Raw genomic sequence first — 24,578 nt, forward strand, 5'->3', positions numbered from 1 at the left:
CAGAGGTATGGGCCTGGATTCACTGGGTCCTCAGGAAGGCTGCAATCCAAGTGCCAGCCAGGACTGGGTTCTCATCTAAGGCTCAAATGGGGAAGGATCCACTTCCAAGTTCACTCGGGTTTTTGGCCAAATTCATTTCCTTGCCATGATAGGACTGAGGGTCCTGGCTTCTTGTGGGCCATTCTCAACTCCTTGCCCCAGGGACCTCCTAACATGGTTGCTCAGTTCTTCAAAGTCAGCAAGGGAGAGAGTCTGTAGAACCAGTCTGCTAGCAAGATAGAGTCTTGTATAATGAAACATAATCTCAGAAGTGACATTCCATCACCTTTGTCACTTTCTGTGACTCAGAAGCAAGTCATGGGCCCTGGACACACTTGAGGGGAAGGAATTATAAAAAGATGTGAATATCATCTATGGTCATTGGGAGAGGTCGGTTCTTTTTTTTTTTTTTTTTTGAAAGATTTTGTGTATTTATTTGATACAGCGAGAGAGCTCAAGCAGGGGCTTGAGCTTAACAGTAGAAGGAAAGGGAGAAAGGGAGAAACAAGCTCCCCACTGAGCAGGGAGCCCAGTACGGGACTTAAACCCAGGACCCTGAGATCATGACTTGAGCCGAAGGCAGATACTTCACCAACTGAGCCACCCAGGCACCCCGGGGGATCAGTTTAGAGTCTGTCTGCCACACCTTCCAAGGCTTCATAGGTGTGCAACCTGTGCAACTGCCCAGTCCCCCAACCCACATATAAATGGGTACCACAGTTGCTTTAATGCTCTTGCCATCTTCAATTTCTTAATAATCTTAGATCAAGGTGCCTCTCACTTTCATTTGTAGCCAGTCCTGGTCAAGGGGTCCAAAGAGCTCAGAAAGCCAGATAGGGCATTGCTCCAGGCAGTGACAGGTGCGCCTGGTGACAGGAGGGCCAGTTGCTCTCCTGAGGCATCCTACCTTCTTGACATTTAAACCACTACCATCTTTGGAAAGGAACATAGGTGCATTTAAATATCTTCAGGGAAAAAAAAATGCTTTCACGTTGAAGATTTTACATGATTTAGGTACTTGTTACTCACATTGTGGCCCTTAGAGCAGCAGTAGCAGCCTTGACCATGAGCTTGTTAGAAATTGTTGACCTTCAAAATAGAAGCTCTTTTACTAGCAAAAATTGGTTTATTCTTGAATAACAGAGAACTGCAACTCAGGACGTGCAAGCTAGGGCAAAAACTACAGGCAAATCCCACAAATGATAGGGAGGAACAGTATTTTACTAAGCAGGAAGATGTTGAGAGGGGTTGTTTTGAACGAGAGTCCAATAGAGAAAAACAAGAATTCAGGGTGGTCGGGGTCTCATTGGCTGTGTTACTGGGGTAATGGATTTCTTCCCTTCTTTTTATTTGAGAGAGAGAGACAGCGATACCAAGAGCACAAGCAGGGAGGAGAGGGAGAAGCCGGTTCCCCGCTGTACAAGGATCCCAAAGCAGGGCTTGATCCCAGGACCCCAGGATCACCACCTGAGCTAAAGGCAGACGATTAACTGACTGAAACCCCAGGTGCCCCTGGGGTAATGAATTTCTTATAGGAGCAACACTGGACATCTTTTCCTCTTGAGGTCTGTAATTGACAATTCTCCCTATAATTGACATCAAGTGCTATGGCATGAGAGGTCCCCCCTCTGGCCTCCAGATTCCATTTTATTGATATCAGGAGACATAGATAGATATTCCATTACAGATATATAGATATTCCATTATAGATATAGTATTATGGAATATATATACACACACATACACATACACACACAGATTATTATTCAGCCTTAAAGAGAAAATAATCTGGGGCACCTGGCTGACTCAGTCAGTAAAACTCAATTTCCACACTGGCGTAGAGATGACTTAAAATAAAATCTTTAGGAACGCCTGGGTGGCTCAGTTGGCTAAACAGCTGCCTTTGGCTCAGGTCATGATCCCAGCGTCCTGGGATCGAGACCCACATTGGGCTCCTTGCTCCACAGGGAGCCTGCTTCTCCCTCTGACTCTGCCTGCCTCTCTGTCTGCCTGTGCTCGCTCTTGCTCTCTCTCTCTCTGACAAATAAATAAATAAAATCTTAAAAAAAAAAAAAAAAGGTAATCTTGTCATTTGAAACAACAGGGATGAACCTGGAGGTCACTATGCTAAGTAAAACAAACTAGACACAGGTAGATGAATATTGCATAATCTCATGTGTATGTGGAATAAAAGAAAAAGAAAAGAAAAGAAACCCTTAGAAGCAGAGACTAGATGACTACCAGGGGATGGGGGGATGGGGAGCTATTGATCAAAGGGTACAAAGTTTTAGATATGCAGGACGAATAAGCTCCAGGGATCTAATGTACAGTATGGTGATTGTAGTTAACAGTACTGGATGGTACATTTGACATTTGCTAACAGGGTACACCCCCTTTGTTCTCAACCACAATGACAAAATGGCTACTATGTGAGATGGTGGATATGTTAGTTAGCTTGATTGTGGTCATCATTGCACAATATCAAAACATCATGCTGTATGCTTAAAATACATACAATTTTTTTAAAGATTTTATTTATTTATTTGACAGAGAGACACACAGCTAGGGAGGGAACACAAGCAAGGGGAGTGGGAGAGGGAGAAGCAGGCTTCCCACCAAGCAGAGCCCAATGTGGGACTCGATCCCAGGACCCTGGGATCATGACCTGAGCCGAAGGCAGACACTTAACGACTGAGCCACCCAGGCGCCCAGTACATACAATTTTTATTCATCAATTGTTCAATAAAACTAGGAAAATAAAGAAACCGGGGAGGGCAGAATTGCACTGACGTCATGCTATCAGACAGTTTTAATTTCCCACGTAGCTCTGTGAGGGAGGGTACTCGGTCTGGTCTGTCCCTCTGTTGACCCTGAACATCCTTTTATGTTCCTGATAGGGGCGGGGGTCAACTTTCAGTCTTTCACCACCAAGTGTGTTGTTAGCTGTAAGTTTTTCATAGATGCCCTTTATCAAATTGAGGAAGTTCCCTTCTACTCTTTGTTTTTTGAGAAATTCTATCTTGAGAGGGTGTTAGATTTCATCAAATGCTGTTTCTGCATCTATTAAGATAATCATGGGATTTTTGTTCTTTGTTCTATTGCCATTGTGTGTTATATTGATTGATTTTCCTATGTTGAACCACTCTTGCATTCCTGGTCACGATGGGTAATCCTTTTAATATGCCGTGGATATGATTTGCTGGTATTTTGATGAGAATCTTTGCACCTGTATGTAGAAGGGGTGTTGCCATGTAATTTTATTTTCTTGTGCTCTTTTTCTTGGCTTTGATCTCAGGGTCATACTGGCTTCTTAGTGTAATAGCACTCCAATCAGTCTTCAAGCTTATGCACTCCTTGGTTGCTGACCTAAATACCTTGATCTGTAGCAGAACTTTCCTTGAAATTTGCAGACCACTGGCCATGAGGAGTGAAGGAGCAAACTCTCCTGAAAGATAAAGCCTGACTACACTCAAAAACAGCTGCCAGTGATGCCAGCAAGTTTGTTCAGGGTCATGTCCACATAAGACTTGCCATCTGGGTGCCTGCGTCACCTCCATGTAACCCCCCTCCCTCTTCCCCTGCCTTCCCTTTTAAAACCCTGTGGCTTCACCTGGATGGGGAAGATGATCTTTGAGATGTTGTCCACCATCTTCTCAGGTTCCCGGCTTCCTGAATAAAGCAACATCTCCTTTCCCACCATCATTTGTGTCTCAAGTATTGATTTTCAAGCTGCCAGAAGGAAAACCTGAGTTCAGAACGATTCTCCACCTGGTAACAACAGAATCGGATGGGAAATGTTTCTTTTTTTTTTCTCTCTCTCTTTTTTCTTTCTTTCTTTCTTTTTTTTTTTTTTTTTTGGAAGAGTTTGTGAAGGCTTAGTGTTTGTTTGTTTGTTTGTTTGTTTTTTTAAGATTTTTATTTATTTGAGAGCATGAGGGAGCCAGAGAGCAGGAGAGAGGGGGAGGGACAGAGAGAGAGAGCATGAGGAGGGAACGGGATGAGGGGCAGAGGGAGAAGGAGAAGCAGACTCCCACTGAGCAGGGAGCTCCCTGTGGATTCGATCCCAGGACCCTGGGATCATAACCTGAGCCAAAGGCAGACGCTTACCTGACTGAACCACCCAAGTGCCCCTGTGTTTTTGTTTCTGTGTGTTAGAGGTATTTTCTAACTTTTCTATGGTTGTTTAAGAATATACTGTTTAATTTCCAGGTATTTGTGAACTTTCTAGTTTTTCTTCCGTTACTTTCTAATTTCACTCCATTATGTTCCAAGAACATACATGATATGACTTCATTGAGATTTATTTTGTGACCTTACAGATGATCGATCCTGGAGAATGATCCAAAAAAAAGATTGTGTATTCTGTGGTCATTGTGCGAAGTGTTCTGTGTATATATCTAGTAGGTCCATTGGTTTACAGCATCATTCAAGTTCTCTACTTCCTTCATAGTCTTCTATCTTGTTTCATTCATTATTGAGAATGGAGTATTGAATTCATCAACTATTATTATTGATACTTTTATCATATTTATTTGCTAAGTTGTATTAAATCCAGTTGATTTTTTTTTTTTTTTTAAAGATTTTATTTATTTATTTGACAGATCACAAGTAGGCAGAGAGGCAGGCAGAGAGAGAGAGAGGAGGAAGCAGGCTCCCCGCTGAGCAGAGAGCCCGATGCGGGACTCGATCCCAGGACCCTGAGATCATGACCTGAGCCGAAGGCAGCGGCTTAACCCACTGAGCCACCCAGGCGCCCCAATCCAGTTGATTTTTTTAAACATTTATATATTTATATATTTATTTGAGAGAGAGAGAATGTGTGAATGCAAATGCACATGAGTGGAGGGGGTGAGGAGGAGAAAATCTCAAGCAGACTTTGTACTGAGGGCGGAGCCTGATGCAGGGCTCAACTCACAACCCTGAGATCATGACCTGAGCCGAAACCAAGAGTGGGATGCTTAACTGACTGAGCGGCCCAAGAGCCCCCAGTCGATTTTTTTTTAAGTCAGCTCTATGTCCAACGTGGGGCTCAAACTCACGATCCTGAGATCAAGATTTGCTTGCTCTACCAACTGAGCCAGCAGGGTGCCCTTAATTGTATTTAACTTTCAATTTTTAAACTCTTTTTGGAATCTGGGGGGACCCGAGACCACCACCCTCCCCCACACCGTACATATCCTGTGCTTACTCCAACTGTCCAGGCTCAGAAGCCATGGTGGTTGTTATAGTACTTTATTCAGCAAAGAAATGAGGTTGTTTTTAACATCTCCTCTAAGGAAGGCAGCTCAAAAGGGCTGAGCCAGCCGGGCCCTGTAGGATGGGCTGCTTCTACTTGAACTTCTGCAGCAACTCGCAGATCTTCTCCTTGACCATTGGATCCAGTGTTGAACAGTCCCACTCTGCCAACTTCATCAGCCGGTCATGGGCCTCCCAGAAGAGGCCAGAGCCAATAGCCAGCTCCACCCTCATGCGCCACTCAGCTATCTTGGAGCTACAGAGGAAGACGTTATACTGGCTTCCCATGGGCTGTAGACAAACGAAGAGGAAGGAGTGGTCAACTGGGAAGAGGAGGGCGAGGGGGGTGACCAGCCCCACCTGGGTCCCCTCACAGCCTCGGGGTGTCTCCCCATCAGCCTCCCACAAAGAGTGAGTCTGTGACCCACCCAACCCCCAGGCCTTGGCAAGAGATCAGATGCTATGTGATAGACGTGGGGTGAGCATTGGAAGATTGGAATCTCCAGGGTTCTTCGCCACTGGTCTTGCTCCAAGGCTCCTGACTCCCTCTCTGAGGTGACATCTGGCCCAGATGTTTCCCACCTCTCCAGCATGAAACTTTCGATGGGTCCTGCCTTCTTCCAGGAAATCCCTTGTTCTCAGATGAAGGTGGGAAGAATTCAGGGTTTTTTCCTCTACATTGAGCCTGTCTCTGCAATCAGGCACAGGGCCTGGAATGGGAGACGTGGTAGGCAGTCTAAGAAGCATGCACCCAAGAAACTTGGGGGCCCCAAAATGGAGTGGGTGCTCATGAAATGTAAGGGGTAGGATGTGAAATGTAGGGGACCGTGCCACCTGGGACAGAAAAACTGAAGTGGTTTTTCCTGGTGATGGTCTGCTCTGCACCCTGACCAGGGTCTAAAGGAGATATGAGGCATACTGGCCAGAGATTATGTGGGTCTCTCAAGACATTAGCCAGGGTCTAAATTGGCCATCCTGCACACCAGCTAGGTCAGAACTGGCCATCCTCCCCTGCAGGTAGAGACCACATAAATGCCCCACACCCAGGTATGTTATGCCCTCCAAATGCACAGTGGGTGCCCCTCAGACCAGAGCCGTGGGAGTTGCTTTGTATAGCTGTAAGTCTGGGGCTCTAGGAAAGAAGCACTCGGCCGGAAGGATGCTTTGGAGGCCTCTGTACACATTCTGGAGAGTCCACAGAAAGAGAAGCCATCCAGGATTCTGGCTGACTCACAGAGATGCTGTATTCTTCTCTCTGTCCTGGGCCCACCCTCCAGCCCCTCCCCATGCTGAAAAATCATTGTGAAGCATGGATAATCGTGGTCCTCCTTGGTTCAAAATCTGTGCTTTCTGTCACCCCTGGGTGGAGTCCAGGCACCCCAGCCCTGGCTCCCACAGTCCTCCATGTCTCCTCCTTTACCAGCCTATCCTCAAGCTATGGCCCCAGTGGTTACGGAGGAGTCTCACCTGTGCCCAGGCTCTGTGCCCCCACCAACCCCACTTCGCACCTGCATCATCTCCACCAGGGCCACCAGGTCAGCCAGTGAGATGTGGTCCCCGGTGATGAACATCTTGTCCTGCAGAAACTTCTCCTCAAAGAGCTGCATGCTGTTCTTCACCTCGGCCAGCATCTGCTCTGTCTTCTCGGCTGGAACCTCCTCGCCTGTGATCATTGGAATCAGCATCTGGCCAGGGTGGGGGAGGGGAGGGAAGAGGAGGCTGCCCTCTAGTTCCCATCTGACCCTCTGGGGTCTGCTTGAGAAATGTTGGAGAAATGTTGGGCAGAACCAAGGGCATAAAGTAGGTTCACCTCTTTTAGTAGCTCTGGTTGGTAGAGGGCCATTGTTCAGGGGGATTTCGAGATCCCAGCAGGAAGTAATCCTGTGATTGGTTAGTGATGTCCATCACAGGCATGAGATAAGAAGTAAGGGTACATATATGGGCTATTGGTCATGTTCATATTTGGTGGTCCCTATGGGCCCTTGGACTCTGGGGTTTTCTCATTCAGAATGAAATTTCTGGAATCCTATCCCAACTTGAGTAATGTCAACCCCTCCTGGGTGCCCTTCCCTTTGTTTTTACAAGACTATTTCATACCCAGTGGTTCATTCCATACTCCCATCAGCTCTGTAAGGCAAGCAGGAGAGGGAGCCAAGGAAATGAGGCTCAGGAAGGCGAAGGGAGACTTGCTTGAATTCACTGGTGGTCAGCCCTAGCATTGGTCCCACTCACCTTGATCCAGAGGATCTTGGTCATGGGCAGCTGAATGGCAGTGTGCTGCCAGGCCATGAACTCATCTACGCGGGCACGTGTGTGCAGGTCTGGTGGGTACCAGTGCGAGGGTGTGCTGTACTTGCGGCACAGGTAGAAAAGGATGGCCACACTGTAGAAAGGGAAAGCCAGGGGCACTGCTCTTGCCTTCCCCAATCCCATTACACCCACGACCCAGTGCGATGCAGCCAGAGGTGGGCTGTAGGCACGGACATTCTCCTAGGGGAAGAATAAGCCCAAATGGTGCCAAGAAATGCATTCAGTCCACCAGTCAGTGTGTGCTAGAGGAAGGCCAGCAGGGTGAATGGATGTTCACCATTCATTGGAGAAGGGAGATCTCAGTGGAGAACGACATGTACGGGAATTCAGGTGTAAGAGGTAGCAATTTGGAGAAAATGAAAAAGTGTGACCAGAAGAAGGATGGGGAGAGTGGTCAGAGACAGGAAGGCCACCCAGGGAGGCCCCCAGAGCTGTAGGAGGATATGGACTTGATCCTCAAGGTTATGTAAGCAGGAGGGTGAGAAAATACACCTTAAACTTTAGAAAGCTCCCTCTGTCCTACAACTCAATAGCAAGAAAACAAATAAACCAACCAAAAAAGGGCAAAGAGCTGAGGAGACATTTTTCCAGAAAAGATCTCCACATGGCCAACAGACACATGAAAAGATGCTCTATGCCAATCATCAGCAGGGAAATGCAAGACAAAACCACCAGGAGCTATCACCTCAGGCCCATGATAATGGCTGCCATCAAAAGGACAAAAAATAACATGTGTTGGCAAGGCTGTGGAAGAAAAGGAATCCTTCTGCATTGTTGGTGGGAATACAAACTGGTGCAGCCGTTGTGGAAAACAATATGGAAGGTCCTAAACTACGGTATAATCCAACAACTCCATTTCTGGATATTTATCTGAAGGAAACAGAAACACTGTAAGAAAAAGATATCTGCACCCCCACGTTCACTGAGGCATTAGAACCAAGACACAGAAACAACCTAAGTGTCCATCGATGAATGAATGCACGGAGAATGTGTGGTGTAAATATACAATGGGATGTTATTCGCCCATAGAAAAGGAGGAAATCCTGCCATCTGTGACAACATGGATGGAACTTAAGGGGTTATGCTAAGTGAAATAGGTCACACAGAGAAAAACACAATGTGAGCTCATTTATATGTAGAATCTAAAAAAAACAAGCAAACAAGCAAAAACAAAGCCAGGGCCACAGGGGGATGAAATGGATGGAGGGAGTCAAAAGGTTCAGACTTGCAGCTATAAAATAAATCACAGGGATGTAATTGTGACCCAAGTTAATAATACTGTATTGTAGGGGCGCCTGGGTGGCTCAGTCGTTAAGCATCCGCTTAACGTCAGGCTCAGGTCTGAATCCCAGCGTCCTGGATGGAGCCCCGTATTGGGCTCCCTGCTCCGCAGGAAGCCTGCTTCTCCCTCTCCTACTCCCCCTGCTTGTGTTCCCTCTCTCGTTGTGTCTCTCTGTCAAATAAATAAAATCCTTACAAAAATAATAATAATACTGTATTGTATATTTGAAGGGTACTGAGAGAGTAGATCTTAAAATTTCTTACCACAAGGGGAAAAAATCTACAACTCTGTCTGGTGATGGACATCAACTACAACTTTACGCGGTGATCATTTCACAATAGATTCATATATCGAGTCATGATGTTGTACACCTGAAACTAATAATATGCTATATGGTAATTATATCTCGAAAGAAAGAAAGAGACGCCTGGGTGGCTCAGTCGTTAAGCGTCTGCCTCCAGCTCAGGTCATGATCCCAGGGACCTGGGATTGAGCCGCATCAGGCTCCTGGCTCTGTGGAGAGTCTGCTTCTCCCTCTCCCACTCCCTCTCTCATTGCTTGTGTTCCCTCTCTCGCTGTGTCTCTATCAAATAAGTAAAATCTTTAAAAAAAAAGAAAAAGAAAGAAAGAAAGAAAAAGAAAAGAAAGAAAGAAAAGATCACTCTGGTACTGGGCGGAGGGGTTCTGAGGTGGGCAGAGACCACAGGGGTCTGGGGAGGGTACAGACTGGAGGCACCATTTGGAGGGGGTGGTCTTGCTCTTGGCTGATGGGGGGCAGGAAGGGAGGAACACAGGGTGGACAAAGGCATTTGAGGTATTTAGGACCTCTGGGGCCCTAGCGAGTCCTGAGCCAGAGTGTCTGATGATATCAAAGTCCAAGGAGCTGCCCCACCCACCTTGTTCGCCCCTCAACACCCACCACCTGTGCAGAGTCAGCAGATGAGAAAGGAGCAGAGATGGGTGGGGGGAGAGGGAGGGAAGGAAGAGCCTGGGAGGGAGGAGGGAGGCCCCAGAGGACCAACTCTATAAGAAGGGATGGAAATCCTAAATCATCTCAGCTGATCTCACAATAACCCTGTAAGGTGGGTACCAGCAGGCTTACATTTGAGGAAACTGAGGCTCAGAAATAGAACAAACTTACCAAAGACACACAGACCATGAGTGACAGGATCGGGGTTTGACCCCAGCAGTCGGGCCCTGAGCCTCAGCCCAAGCCCCACCACTGTTCTTGACTACCTGGCATAGTGTATGACCTTGGCCAGGCAGGCCAGAGGGGTGGGGAGATGGACAGAGTCAGGTGGGGAGGAGAATGAATTGGCAGTGGAGACAAGAGGATGGTCTCCCCCGAGGGACAGGCAGAGGCTTGCCTCACTGGCCCAAAGCCCCTCCCTATTTTGTGATCTCTGGAAATACCACCCTTGGGGGCCAATCCTGGGTCACGACTGTTCTGGGCAGACCTGTCAGTGATGGCTCCCAGTCCTGACTGGTTCCTCCCAGGGTGTCTGTAGCCTGTGCCACTCTGCCCGAGCCCACAGTCCCCAGTGACACACTCTGAGTCTCTATCCTGCACCTTGAGGCTAGGATCCCTCGTGCTCGTTCTTAACATCAGCCTTCCTGGCTTCCCCACTGGGAACACCAAGGCCAAGTGGGGCCCACCACCGGCATATTCTTGAACTCTTCTTACGGAGACCAGAGCTTGCTGTGCCTGAAGGAGCCCCATCTCTTGGGGAGCAGACCCCCAGCTGTTATCAAAGTCCCTGGGATGACCCTGGAGTGGGTGCCTGGCCTTGTCTACCTAGCACCCTCTCACCAACTCCTCTCACAGGGACCTGCTCTGTCATCTTTAATCCAGGGATTGGGGGGTACTGGCATTCAGGGGTCCCAGTGCCCCGGACCACCACAGCCAAGACTGTGGCTCCGAGCAGGCCCATGCATGTCCTTCCCTGGGAACATCAGATAACCTGAGAAGGTGGGGCTGGTCCTTTCCCAGACAGACGGACAGGGAGATGGTCAGGGGAGATTCTGTCCATCTGGGCTAGGCCCTTGTTCCCCTGGCTGGAGGGGCAGGGAGGTGAGGAACAGTGAGGAAGTCCAGCCACCAGCAGACCTGAATCGGGGCAGCACAGGTAGGGGCCGAGTCTTGGTCTCCCTAGTTCCAGAGGGTGGAGTCACCACCCTAACAGACCCAAGGAGCTGAGCAAGGAGCCAACAAGGATGATTTTCAAGCCTTAAAATGTAAAACAATTTACCCTGCTAGGTTTCAGACTTGCTTGGGATGCATGAAATTTTTATTTTCCCTTCCTATTTCTCTGTTAGGGAATGGGAATATCCACCCTGGGATGTCCCCCACATTTTTTTCTATTGTTATTTTTAAAATTTCTTTATTTGACAGAGACATAGCACAAGTAGACAGAGTGACAGGCAGAGGGAAAAGAAGAAGCACCACTGAGCAGGGAGCCTGATGCAGGGCTCGATTCCAGGACCCTGGGAATGACCTGAGCCAAAGGCAGCCGCTTAACTGACTGAGCCACCCAGGCACCCTTTTATTGTTATTTTTAAGTAATGTCTATAGTACCCAATGTAGGGATTGTACTCAACACCCTGAGATCAAGTGTCTTATGCTCCACCGACTGAGCCAGCCAGGCACTCCTCCCCATTGTATTTTAGAAGCAGGACAGCGTGTCACCTGGTTTCCCAGGTTCACAGAGAGCAGAACTAGGCCCCAGGATGAATCATCACCTGTATCTCACCCATCCCTGATTTGGATAATGTGGACGTGGCATTTTGGGCTAAGAGTTGACACCAGAGTAATTAAGACTTCTGGAGATGTTGGGATGAGGTGACTATATTTTGCACATAGGAAGGATATGAATTTGGGGGGCCCAGGGGACACACTGTTACGGGTTGAATTGTGTTCCCCAAAGATGTGTGGAAATCTTAACACCCAGGATCTCAGAATGTAGCTTGATTTGGAAACTGGGTCTTTACAGAGGAAATTAAATTAAAATGAAATCTTGGAGGGGTGCCTGTCTAGCTCAGTTGAAGACCGAGTGACTCTTGGCCTCAGGATTGTGAGTTCAAGCCCCACAGTGGTTGTAGAGATTACTTAAAAATATAAAAGTAAAAATAAAATGAGGTCTTAGAGTAGACTCTAAGCCCATATGACTCGTGTTCTTACAAAATGGGGAAATCTGGACACAGAGACACACACAGGTGGAAGGCAAGATGGCGGTCTCCCAGCCAGGAATGCCTGAGGCTACCAGAGCTAAGACACAGGCCTTCAACGAAGCTTCCCCAACTCCCCAACATGGCCCTACTAGCACCTCAATTTTCACTTCTAATGTCCGGAACTGTAAAAAAAAAAATAAAAAAAGAAAGAAAACAAATACAATTTCCATTGTGCTAAGTCATTCAGTCAGTGGTAATTTGTGACAGCAGCCCTAGGAAAATAACCAGGCCCTGGGCCCCACCTCCCCTACCCCCCGCCAGATCCTGTGTCCACTTGGAAGATGTACTTTAAACTTACGACACCACCTCAGAAGCAGTCAACCCAGAATCTTACCAAACTTCTATTTCCAATGACCAGTTTACAGGAAATGAAAGGAAGGGAAAACCATGTAAACATGACACCATGAGAATGTGATCAGCAAAACTCAGACTGTGGGAAACTCCACAGGACAAAGAACTCAGTTTCTTCAACCACGACAAAAATGTAAAGGCAAGAGGTGCCTGGCAGGCACAGTTGGTTGTGTCTGCCTTCAGCTCCAGTCATGATCTCAGAGCCCTGGGATCAAGACCCGCATCAGGCGGCTCAGACTTTTAAGATTTTTTTTTTTTAATTTATTTATTGACAGAGAGAAATCACAAGTAGATGGAGAGGCAGGCAGAGAGAGAGAGAGAGAGAGAGAGGGAAGCAGGCTCCCCGCTGAGCAGAGAGCCCGACGCGGGACTCGATCCCAGGACCCCGAGATCATGACCTGAGCCGAAGGCAGCAGCCCAACCCACTGAGCCACCCAGGCGCCCGGCTCAGACTTTAAAAAAAAAAAATGCAAAGGCAAAAACGTGGGTCATGGAGGGGGCTGTAGATGAAAAGGGACCCAGGAGGCACATCACCAGCTACAATATGTGGCAGCTTTTTCTGAGCCAGATTCAAATGCACAAGCTACAAAGAAACTCTCTGTGAGATAATCAGAGACTTTCGAATACAAATAGGATATTAGTTAAAAGCCAGGGATTATTATTAATTTTACAAGGTGCCATCATGGTATTGATGCTTTTTTTTTCTTTTTTTTTTTTTTAAGATTTATTTATTTGAGACAGAACGTGCGCACACGTGCGAGAAGGGGGACAGAGGGAAAGGGAGAGAGAGAATCCCAAGCAGGCTCCATACTCAGCACAGAGCTCAAGGTAGGGCTCAGTCTCACAATCTTGAGACCATGACCTGAGCCGAAACCAAGAGGCAGACACTTAACTGAGCCACCCAAACACCCTCTAAATCTCTCTCTTTTTTTTTTTTCAAGAGCCCTTATCTCTTAAAACTGTACTCCTAAACATTTATGGATGAAATGTTGGGGTGGTTGGCAGGCAGGGGAATAGAAGGGGTTACAGGTGATGAAAAAATGGGCTCCCCGAGTGGACCACTGTTGGAATGGGGTGATGGGTATCATGCTGAGGTTGCTATACTCCTCATTACTTGGTACTCATTCCCCCTTGGTGTACATATAAAATTGTTCACAGTCAATAAAAAATAAGCACTAGCAGGTCGGCTCTGCATGGATCTCTGGGAGGAGCAGAGACAGATGGTGGGGTACGGGCCCCAAAAAGGTAAAGACTTACCTTTCAGATAAGACAAATTTTCCATCTTTGAGGCTGGGTAGCTTCTTCAAGGGGTTGATTGCTATGTATTCCTTGCTGTGGTGGTGACCTGAGAGGGGCAGGTAAGGTAAAGGTCTGAGGGCACCGGGACCCCAGGGAAGAGAGAACCAGATCTCCCAGAGGAAGAAATTCTCTCTAGAAGGGGAAGCAAACCCAGAGGAGTACCATGGCTCACTTCAGGTCAAAGGGCAAGTCAGGGGCTGAACAGGGATTAGGATCAAGTCTCCTGCCGGATCCCAGGTTCAGTGACCAGGACACAGAAGTTGGGGACCTCTAGCCCCACTCCCAACTCTGGGCCTGAAGCCCCAGCCCAGGAAACAGCAGAAGACCTAGGAGCCTGGATCCCACCCTCTACAGCCCCCTCTAAAAGGGTCAGGGCAGCCAGGAGCCCCGGGCCCCAGCATACAGCTGGAATCCAAAAGGGAGCCTCTCATAGGCAATCAATCTCCAAGGAGGTTTGTTTTGTTGTTGTGTTTTGGCATTTTTTTCAAGGTCATTACTTTGTTTTTAAACATTTTTAAAATTTAAATTCAATTGATTAACATATAATGTATTATTAGTTTCAGAGGTAAAGGTCAGTGTTTCATCAGTCTTATGTAATACACAGTGATGTTACATCATGCCCTCCTTAAGGCCCATCACCCAGTTACCCCATCCCCCTATCCCCTCCCCTCCAGCAACACTCAGTTTGTTTCCTATGATTAAGAATCTGTTATGGTTTGTCTCCCTCTCTGATTTCATCTTGTTTTATTTTTCCCTCCCTTCCCCTATGATCCTCCATTTTGTTTCTTAAAGTCCACATATGAGTGAGATCATATAATTGTCTTTCTCTGACTGACTTATTTCGCTAAGCTTAATACCCTCTAGTTCCAGCCATGCCATTGTAAACAGCAAGATATCATCTTTTTGATGGCTGAAAAGTATTCCAGTGTGTGTGTATGTGTGTGTGTGTGTGTGTGTGTGTGTACCACATCTCCTTTATCCATTCATCTACCAATGGACATCTGGGCTCTTCCTATAGTCGGGCTCTTCCTATAGTCTGACTCTTGTGGACATTGCTGCTATAAACATTGGGGTGCAGGTGCCTCTTCAGATCATGACATTTATATCTTTGGGGTAAATAGCTAGTAGTGCAATTGCTGGGTCATAGGGTAGCTCTATTTTTAACTTTTTGAGGAACCTTGTTTTGTTTTTTGTTTGGCTTTGTTTTAAGTACATTCTGCTCCAGGCGCCTGAGTGACTCAGTCATTAAGTGTCTGCCTTAGGCTGAGGTCATGATCCCAAGGTCCTGGGATTGAGTCCTCCATTGGGCCCTCTGCCCGGCAGGGAGTCTGCCTCTCCCTCTTCCTCTGCCCTTCCCCACCATGCTCTTGCTCTTTCGCATGCTTGCTCTCCCAAATAGATAAAATCTTAAAGTAAGCTCTCTGCTCAACATGAGCCTGAACTCACAACTCCAGGCTCAAAAGTCCACACACTCTACCAACTGAGCCAGCCAGGCATCCCAATCTATCTGGCGTTTTAACCCTTCCACAGCTGGCTGCCTGTGGCTGGAAACACTTGTAGGGCTCGACTCACACCTCATTTCAGAGCGCCTGGTCTCCTCTGTGTTCTAGAGACTTCTGCCTCGGCAACCTGAGATTTTAAGAATGCCTTCTGTGCTTGGAATATGTTGGAGACCAGCACCCTATGTACCACTCAAGGTCTGTGTCACTCTGAGCAGGGAGGGTAGGTGTGAGCTGAAGCAGGAGGCTTGACTCAGATTTGAATGACCACGCACTTTGGCAGCCTTTGCCAACTGGTCAGAGGTGCTGCAGCTAACAGGAGGCTACCCTCCCACAAGGAAAAGCCAAGGGCACTGGATGGGAGACTGGGGGACACTCAGCAGCTCTGCCTTCCCCTTTTACCTTAGAAGAGCCTGTTGGTCACAGCAGGGGAGAAAGTGAGGGAGAATGGACAGCCTACAATTCCCTTGGGAAACGTTTCTTCCCCTGGGGACTCTGATGGGTGGAGTATCCTCTGTGTCTCAGCTTAGAGACACCCTAACCTTGTGCCTGCTGCCCCTCAGGGTCAGACATATACCCTGCAGCAGGGGGTGCCTACCTTTTAGCAGATCCACAAACTGGAAGTCGAAGGGGATGCTATTTTTCCTAGCAAAGATATAGACAGCACGGCAAGATGCTGACAGCAGGTCCAGATAGAGCTCTAGGCCCATGCTGAACCATACGATGGACACCCCCACCAGCCACAGCTACCAGGCTCTGAACCTGAGCCTATATGTAGCCTGAGTCCTTGGCCTTGGCCCTGTACCCTTCAGTCGTCTCCAACTCAGGCCCATGACCCCGTGTTCTGGAACTTATTGTTTCACTTGGTGTTGTCATGAGGCCAGGAATCCCGGAATTCTCACAGCAGCAAGGATTCTGGGGAAACTCAGGGGCAGACTAGGTAGAGGTCCCCCGCTCAGGGGCAGAAGGCGGGGGCCCCCTGCAGCCCTGCCCTTCACTCCCCTCTAGGTGCATGTGTGTGCGTGTGGCCCATTTCTGAGAAGGACTTACACTTGGGAATTCTCAGGATTAGGACTTCATTGCAGAACACGACCCAAGGGGTTCTGTAGAGTCCAGAATGAGAACAGGGCAATGAGAATGAACCATGGAGGGTTTCAGAAGCATGCTCGGGGGTATGCGTAGGTCAGTCTAGCCTGAACTGCAGTTAGAAAAGTGTGGGGAGGAAAAGAAGCAGGAGCCTGGCAAAAAGTCAGGGCCCCGGAGACAATGTCACAGGAGTATCAGGGGTCAACCAGCCAGGCAGAGCAGCCCAGAAACTTCAGGCCTGGCTTGGGACTGGCAGTGGCCACCTGGCAACTCAAGAAGGTAACTGGACCCAGATGGAGAGGCCTGAGTATTGTCACTTGAGGCTGCATCATCATGAGACATCTCTTGTCCCTCTAGATTCTGCTCATAAGAGGGGAGACCCCACCTTCTAAGGCCGAGTGAGACTAGAGACAAGTGGAGGGCACATAGCATGTTTATTGTGGGCAGGAGAGAGCAGGGTTCCGGGCCTGGCCACTCCCCTCTCAGCTGAGCCGCTCCAGCAGTCTCTGCACCAGCTCCTGGGCCAGCTTGGGATCCCGCTGGGCATCTCGGGGGTCCCGAGGCTGCAGCACAAGCCTGTGGGCATCCTGGACAAGCTCAGGACCCAGAGCAGCCTCCACTCGGGCTCGCCACGCCGCCAGTCGGGGCCAGTCTTGGAAGATGTCACAGCCGACAGCAGTGGGCTGGGGAGACAAGGGGACTCAGCGCTGGGCCCAGAGTCCACCCACCCCCACCCCAGAAGGCAAGCAGGCAAGCACCTGCATTAGCTCTGTGAATGCCATCAAATCTGCCAGGGAGAGCTGCTCTGTGGCCAGGAAGGGCTTGGTGGCCAGGACCTCCTGATCCAAGTGCCTCAGAGCTGGCTTCAGCTTCTCCAACAGCCGGTCTAGCCGCACAGGGTCCACGGGCTGCCCCGAGAAATGGGGCAGGAGGGACTGGGCAGGGGAGAATCGAGGCGGTTCAAACATCCGCAGCCACCTGGCTACCCCTCCTGGCCCCCATCCATCAGTTATACCCCCCACCCACTGTGGGCACTGTATCCAGAAGGATTCTGAGGTGTCATTCAGACTCCAGGGATGGAGTGCTGTGACAGATTACAGATGTCTACCTGGGACAGGGGATGAGAGGCTGTATATAGGCCAACGGGTTCTTTCCAGCATGGGGGCGTGATGGGGGGTATCTCCAGCTCCCACCCAAGCCTGCACACTAGGGCAGGGAGTCTCACCTTACACAGGTAGACGTTGGTGGCCGGCAGCTGGACGGCGGTGTGCTGCCATGCCAGGTACTCGTCCACACGTGCGCGGGCCTGCAGCTCCGTGGGGTACCAGTGGGCCGCCACCTGGTACTTGCGGTTCAGGTATAAGAGGATGGCCACGCTACAAACAAGGGGCGTCGGAGATTTCCCCAGCCCTCAGCACTGGGCAGCAAACAGGATGATCCAGCTGGATCTCTCTCCCAATGCCACCTCCAGGGGAGGATGCCCCGATTCTCACATCCCCAGCAATGGTCATCGTCTCCCTACCAAACTTCTCCATTCCTCAAGTGCTTCCCCAGGGGCCCACATTTCCAACTCCTCTCTCTTCTAGGAGCCCTCTGCCTCCAGGCCCCGCTCTCTGGCGTCAGAGTCTTACTGAGCAGGAGGCAGGCAGACCTGCCGTGGACGGCCTGCCCAAGGGGTCTCCCAGGTCCCTCCCAGGCCAGTGCTCCCCAGAACCCCTTTCTTTTTTTTTTTTTTTGTTTTAAGATTTATTTATTTATTTATTTGACAGAGACATCACAAGTAGACAGAGAGGCAGGCAGAGAGAGAGAGAAGCAGGCTCCCTGCTGAGCAGAGAGCCCCACGCGGGACTCGATCCCAGGACCCCGAGATCATGACCTGAGCCGAAGGCAGCGGCTTAACCCACTGAGCCACCCAGGCTCCCAGAACCCCTTTTCTTGATCCCCTCTGGGCTTCTAGTACTTGGGGGCCAGTTTCTATTCTCAGGCAAATCCTGGGGGAGGGTCACATTACTTGCCCATTTTACAGAGTAGACACAGGGGACACGAAGTTCTGTGACCTGTCCGCGGCAGAGAGCAAGGACGTAGGGAACTGGGATTCAGAGCCCAGTGCCGATCTGGGGCTGCCTGCCTTCCGGCTCCTGGGACTGAGAGGCCGGGTTTGGGACATTTGGGGAGGGCTGACCTCAAGCTCTGATCTTCCTTAGCTGGCTCCAGGCGGTCCAGGCTTGACTGAGTGACCTATGCCCCTTTTTCCCAGGTGGAAGCTACCAGCTTTTGCCCCAAAGCAGTCTCCTAGCTCAGCCCTTGCCTGCAAGCTGGGTGAGCCAAAAGTTGGGGGTGGGGAGAGACTACACCAGTTTGGAAAAATCTCCCAGCAAGGGGTCATCAGCTTTCTGCCTTCCTCCCTCCACCTTCCCCAGCCCAGAAGACTCCTCAGGCCTCAGGACCCCCAGGACCCCATTACCTCTCCGCCAGCAGGAAATCCCCATCTTTGAGGGCAGGTACCTTCCCCAGGGGGTTTACCTTCAGGAATTCAGGCTTCAGGTGCTCCCCTGAGGGGTGGAGAGGATGAGTAGTTCATCAAGTTCTTGCCCCTGGACAACCCCTCCATGGAGCCCAGCCTAGTCAGGACTCACCACGTCCTAGCTCCACAGGCCGCAGCTCAAAGGGAATGCCATTCTTCCGGGCAAATATGTAGATGGCACGGCAGGGGGGCGAGTAGAGGTCCAGGAACAGCTCCAGGGGCATGGCTGTGCCTCCCACTGTCTTCACCTTCCCTCCACTCAGTTCGGCCTCTGAGGGTTTGTTTGGCCCCTCCAAAATGGGGCCTGAAGAAATATGTTCCCCTCCCTGAAACCTACTTCCTCTGAAGTACTTGCTGGGCGCCCCGCCAAGCCTCCACACCTCCTGGCCTCTGTGGAATGGTGGCAGGGTGGGCTATTGGAGACTGGTCGCTGGTTTTCCACAGCAGGGTCCCCAGCCTGGCCCTTCTCCTCCTTCCCAGGGTGTTAGAAAAGCTTGGACACCCCCACAGCCATTTCTTCCCTCTGGCTGGGCTACCCCCTTATCTCGGCTTCCTGGCAGCCAGGGCAGCTTTCACAATCCTAGCTGAGGTGGGAGGCTCCCTGGCAGCAGACACACATGATTGGTCTTTAAGGCCTTTTGTGTCTTTCTTTGCACAGGCTCCTGGGCTTCACACACACACACACAGAGTCACACACACACAGAGTCACACACACACACACACACACAGTCACGCACTCACAGACAGATTCACACACAGTCACAAATTCACACAGTCTCCCCCACACAGACTCACATGCACACAGACTCACACACAGTCACGCACTCACAAATATACACACAGTCACACACACATAAACAATCACACACTCTCACACAATCACACATAGTAGCATACACAATCACTTCACACACACACACGCAGTCATGTATTCACAAACACAGATTCACACGCAGTCACAAACTCACACAGTCACACAGAGTCCCACACACAAAGTCACACCCTGACACACACACACACACACACACAGACACCCACAGTCACACAAAGTCACACACTCACAAACACAGATTTATATAGTCACACACTCACACATACATAGTCACATACTCTCACACAATCACACAGTCACACACGTACACACATTCACACACAAGTCACATGCTCTCACACAGTCACACAGAGTCTCTCTGTCTCTGTCTCTGTCTCTGTCTCTCTCTCTCTCTCTCACACACACACACACACACACACACACACACACGCACTCATATGACCCCACCTCCACCCCCAGCCCAGTCCTCTCCTCTCTCCAGTCTGAGTACCTGTCCTGACATGCTGACTTGGTAAAGACATCTTTATTTATTTATTTATTTATTTATTTATTTATTTATTTATTTGTGAGAGAGCTAGCGAGCATGTGAGCACACAAGTGGGGAAAGGGCCACAGGGAAAGAGTATCCAAGCAGACTCCTGCTGAGCTCAGAGGCCCAACTCGGGCCTCTATCCCACCACCCATGAGAGCAGGACCCAAGCCAAAACCAAGAGTCGGACGTTTAACCAACGGCACCACCCAGGCACCTCAAGGCATCCCTCTCCTTACCATCCTTCTCTGGATCCCCCCACCTCAGGTGCAGCACCCCCACCCCCTGAGGCTCTGGCCAGCCCCCTGGAGTCTTCCCTCCTCCTTACCCAGACCCGATCCCTCCAACTCCACCAGCGTCCTAACCAGCCCCTCTACCTCCACCAAAGGCACCTCTGTCCTAATCCACAGGGATTTCTCGAGTCCCTGTCAGATCCCACGCTCCCCTGCGCAACTCCCTCCCACAGCCCAAGTGCCCTCAGCCAGGTTGCGTCCCGCCCCCCCGCAGTGTAGCCATGTTCCCAGCCTTGAGCATTTTTCTCCCTTCCTCCTGGACTGTCCTGTACACTTCTTTTCTGTCAGAACCCAAGTTTTCGGTCAGAACCCCAGTCTTGAGATGCTGAGGGGTGAGCTCTGGGGCAGCACCTCTGTGAGCCATGGGTAGGTTGGGAGCTGGGGCCTAGCATCCACGCTGGCCCATGCTGGTGTGCTGGGTCATGGAGCAGGTGACAGCTGGGACAGCCCCCTGGGGAATGACCCAGGGCCTCCCAGGAAGGTATCCCCACCCCATTCTGGGACCTTGGAACGTTAGAGCTACTTCCTGACTTTCTTGACCCATGCAAGGCAACTGTAATGTTCCCCACCGGTTTTTTTTTTTTTTTAAAGATTTTATTTATTTATTTGACAGAGAGAGATCACAAGTAGGCAGAGAGGCAGGCAGAGAGAGAGAGAGAGAGAAGCAGGCTCCCTGCTGAGCAGAGAGCCCCATGCGGGACTCGATCCCAGGACCCTGAGATCATGACCTGAGCCGAAGGCAGCGGCTTAACCCACTGAGCCACCCAGGTGCCCCTCCCCACCGGTTTTATAGGAACTGAAGTCCGCCAGGCAGGACTGTTAGGGACAAAGTCCACCGTCCACAAACACAAGTACTTGTAGGACATGTGACTTGGGGAGGACTGTCCCCACCCTTGGTTTCAAGGACAGTTCATGATTCAGCCCAGCCAGTGAAGACCCTGAATTCCTGGGCCACTCTGATTGGATCAGGCAGGGTCCAGGGTTGTGGCAGGACTTTCTGGGAAGGAGGGACAGGGAACAGGCACAAAGCTGACTCCTGCTGAGGCCCATGGTCCTTCCCAAGGAAAAGGTCTGGAAGCCACCAGCTGCAGAAGGAGCACAGCTGGCTCAGACTCTTCCTCAGTGGAGGGGGAGAACCAGGGCTGGGCAGCCCCAGGAGCCTGCCTGTCCACAGCCGGCCATCCTGGAGCCCAGACAGGAGGGAGCGAAGCCACGCAGGCCCAGCCAGGCTGTCGATGGGAGGCTGAGCTCAGACCCAACATGCCCAGAGCCATCAGGGAGTCCAATATCCGAGATCTGTAACCCAACCCTACACCGAGAATCCCAGCTGGCTTTACCATATTGAACAAGAGCCCCAGCCATGTGGTACAGGGAAGAATGCGAGAAGCGTGACAAAGAGAGGAACCTGGAAGCAAGATGGGGAGATGGAGAGAGGGACAAGGGCAGCTAGGAACTCTTCCCTTTGTTCATTTACTCATTCATTCACCCAGCCAACGGGGAGTGAGACTCAGACACAGACAAAAAGCAGCGGAGGGAGAATAGGCTAGGGGACCAGAGCGGGGTCTTTCTTCTGTCTCCCAGCCCTCCCGGTGGGGTCCACCGGAGGGATTAAAAGCCAGTGCCAGGACCTTGGGGATGGGGCTGTGGGCCCCAACATAGCCCCCCCCCCACCCCCGGAAAGCCCCCATTCGCTCCCTCTGAGTCATTCCCACCAACCTCAGAAGCCTGCAGGCCTCTGGTAGAAGAATTCTCTGCCATTGAATGATTCCCCTTTATGCTGTCCTCCACCCAGCTCTCCACACCCCACTCCACCATCTAGCGGTCAGGCCATGCCCCTGGCCGATCACATACCTGAGCAACAGTAGTCTTGGGAACAAACAGACAGCCCTCGGCATGGCTCAAGAGCCTGTGCTCATCTTGCCACCATGACCTTGGCCTGCCAGTATGCCCCTCACCATGCCCAGCTGCTGGAGAGTCCCAAACACACTTGACCTCCCTGCTTTCAGCATTAGCTCATGCCCTTCCCTCTGCCAAGACCAGTTCGGGATTCAAGGTCATTTCCAGGAGCCTCTTTTGTCTCTCCTCCAAAGGCAGGAGACCTGAGGATCCCGCTAGCCCCCTCCTTTGATGGTGCCCAGTGTGGCTAGTTCAGCAGTGGCCCACCCTCCAGAACATAGCTGTCACCTACACTGAACCCACAGTGAATGTTTACTGTGCATTTACGTCTTCTATTTTATTGCAGTGCCTTTTGAAAGCAACCCGTCCAATTGTGAACAAAAAAGTAGCTGGTGTGGGTCTAAAAGGCACAGGATGTCTCTATTCCCAACCCTCTGAGGGAAGATGGAAAAGGTCCAGGAAAACAAGCAAATTGGAGGAATCTCTGAAAGGGAGGCCACAGGAACAGGATCGAAGAGGGAACACACCCACCAGAGACCCTCAGGGCAGAACAGATGCGACAGGGAGCAGCTCAGGGCTCAAGCTGGGAATGACACAGGTTGGGTAGAACCCTGGTAGGAAGGCCCTGGGAACCATGAGCTCAGAGGCCAAGGTTAAGGACCCCATTTATTGGTTGGCAGTGCCATCTACTGACACATCCAAGAACAGCAGCCACATAAGCCGCATGGCCTCCTGCAGGATGTCCTGAGAAACTGGGAACCCTGGACCTCTCCTGAGAAAACAGACCACTAGACAAAAAAACAAACATTGGCAGAAGGAACTCTGAGAAACTTGAAAGTGTCATGTGCTTTGACCTGTGCTGTTTCTGTTACGTAAGTTCAATTTCCTAAGTTTTCTGTTCAGGCACGTGGTCGGTGATGAGAAACCCTTGATTATAAAACAGGGTATAGGGGTGCCTGGGTGGCTCAGTTGGTTGAGCATCTGCCTTTGGCCCAGGCCATGGTCTCAGGGTCCTTAAACTGAGCCTCAAGTGGGGCTCTTTGTTCAGCAGGGAGCCTGCTTTTCCCTCTCACTCTACTTGCCACTCCCCTTGTTTGTGCTGTCTCTCTCTCTGTCACATAAATAAAAATCTAAAAAAAAAAAAAAGCAACAACAACCAAAAAAAAAAACCAAAAACAAAAAACAGGGTGTAGTCTTTGTGATGATTAAAGATGCTATGTTCTATTTTTTTTTTTAAGATTTTTATTTATTTTAATTTGACAGAGAGAGAGACACAGCAGAAGAGGGAAAACAAGCAGGGGAAGTGGAAGAGTGGGAAGCAGGCTTCCTGCAGAGCTGGGACCCAATATGGGGGCTCTATCCCAGGACCTTGGGCCCTTGATCTGGGCCCATGACCTGAGTTGAAGACAGACATTTAACAACTGAGCCACCCAGATGCCCCAAAGATGCTACGTTCTTCCCTCCCTAGACCCCACTAGGATGCTAGTGAAACATGTCACCAAAGACTTGACAGGGCAGGAAGTGCAGCTCAACTCTTTCCCCCAAATCTGCTTATCCTCTGATCCTTGTTTCTGTAAAATAACATTCACGCTTGACAAGTGATAACCAAATGTTAATTTAAAAAAAATTTTTTTAGTTTTTTTGTTGTTGTTGCTTATTTATTTGAAAGATAGAGATCACAAGTAGGCAGAGAGAGAAAGGCAGAGAGAGAAAGGGGGAAGCAGGCTTCCTGCTGAGCAGAGAGCCCCATGCGAACCTTGATCCCAGGATCCTGAGATCATAACCTGAGCCCATGGCAGAGGCTTAACCCACTGAGTCACCCAGGCACCCCACCAAACGTTAATTTAGTTGTTTTGCAGGAGCTCAAGCTTTCATAAAGAAGCCAGCAGAATCCAGGACCACTGACTTCCTCTTTGAGCACAACAAAATGAAATTGACCCTTCCACACTCAGCAAACTTCCTGGGGCTGATCTTGAGTCACATGACTCTTCCCCCCTTTACCCTCTTTTGCTGGCCTTTATTTATTTATTTTTTTTAAGAACTTTTTTTTTTTTTTTTTTTAGATTTTATTTGTAAGAGGAAGAGAGCATGCTCACAAGCAGGGAGAGCAGCATGCGAAGGGAGAAGCAGGCTCCCCATTGAGGGGACTTGATCCCAGGACCCTGGGACGATGAC

The 24,578-nt window shown here is 49.9% G+C and overlaps 2 protein-coding genes across 2 annotated transcripts; both read right to left on the reverse strand.

Annotated features, from left to right (window-relative positions):
- Positions 1-5,112: 5,112 nt before the first annotated feature.
- LOC101685339 (glutathione S-transferase theta-4) lies at positions 5,113-16,637 on the reverse strand. Its single transcript, XM_004742480.3, has 5 exons — positions 15,842-16,637; positions 13,703-13,790; positions 7,507-7,657; positions 6,783-6,959; positions 5,113-5,565 (listed from the first exon to the last, which is right to left on the reverse strand). Exons 1-5 carry the CDS (start codon positions 15,951-15,953, stop codon positions 5,368-5,370), a joined length of 726 nt encoding a protein of 241 aa, XP_004742537.1. The 5' UTR covers positions 15,954-16,637; the 3' UTR covers positions 5,113-5,367.
- Positions 16,638-16,744: 107 nt separating this feature from the next.
- LOC101685649 (glutathione S-transferase theta-1) lies at positions 16,745-19,434 on the reverse strand. The gene is made up of 5 exons (XM_004742481.3): positions 18,966-19,434; positions 18,794-18,881; positions 17,555-17,705; positions 17,088-17,264; positions 16,745-17,012 (listed from the first exon to the last, which is right to left on the reverse strand). The coding sequence occupies exons 1-5, from the start codon at positions 19,075-19,077 to the stop codon at positions 16,812-16,814; spliced, it is 729 nt and encodes a 242-aa protein (XP_004742538.1). The 5' UTR covers positions 19,078-19,434; the 3' UTR covers positions 16,745-16,811.
- Positions 19,435-24,578: the final 5,144 nt, after the last annotated feature.

Source organism: Mustela putorius, unplaced genomic scaffold, assembly GCF_011764305.1.
Source record: "Mustela putorius furo isolate JIRA1106 unplaced genomic scaffold, ASM1176430v1.1 tig00003858_pilon_pilon_pilon, whole genome shotgun sequence".
NCBI lineage: Eukaryota > Metazoa > Chordata > Mammalia > Carnivora > Mustelidae > Mustela > Mustela putorius.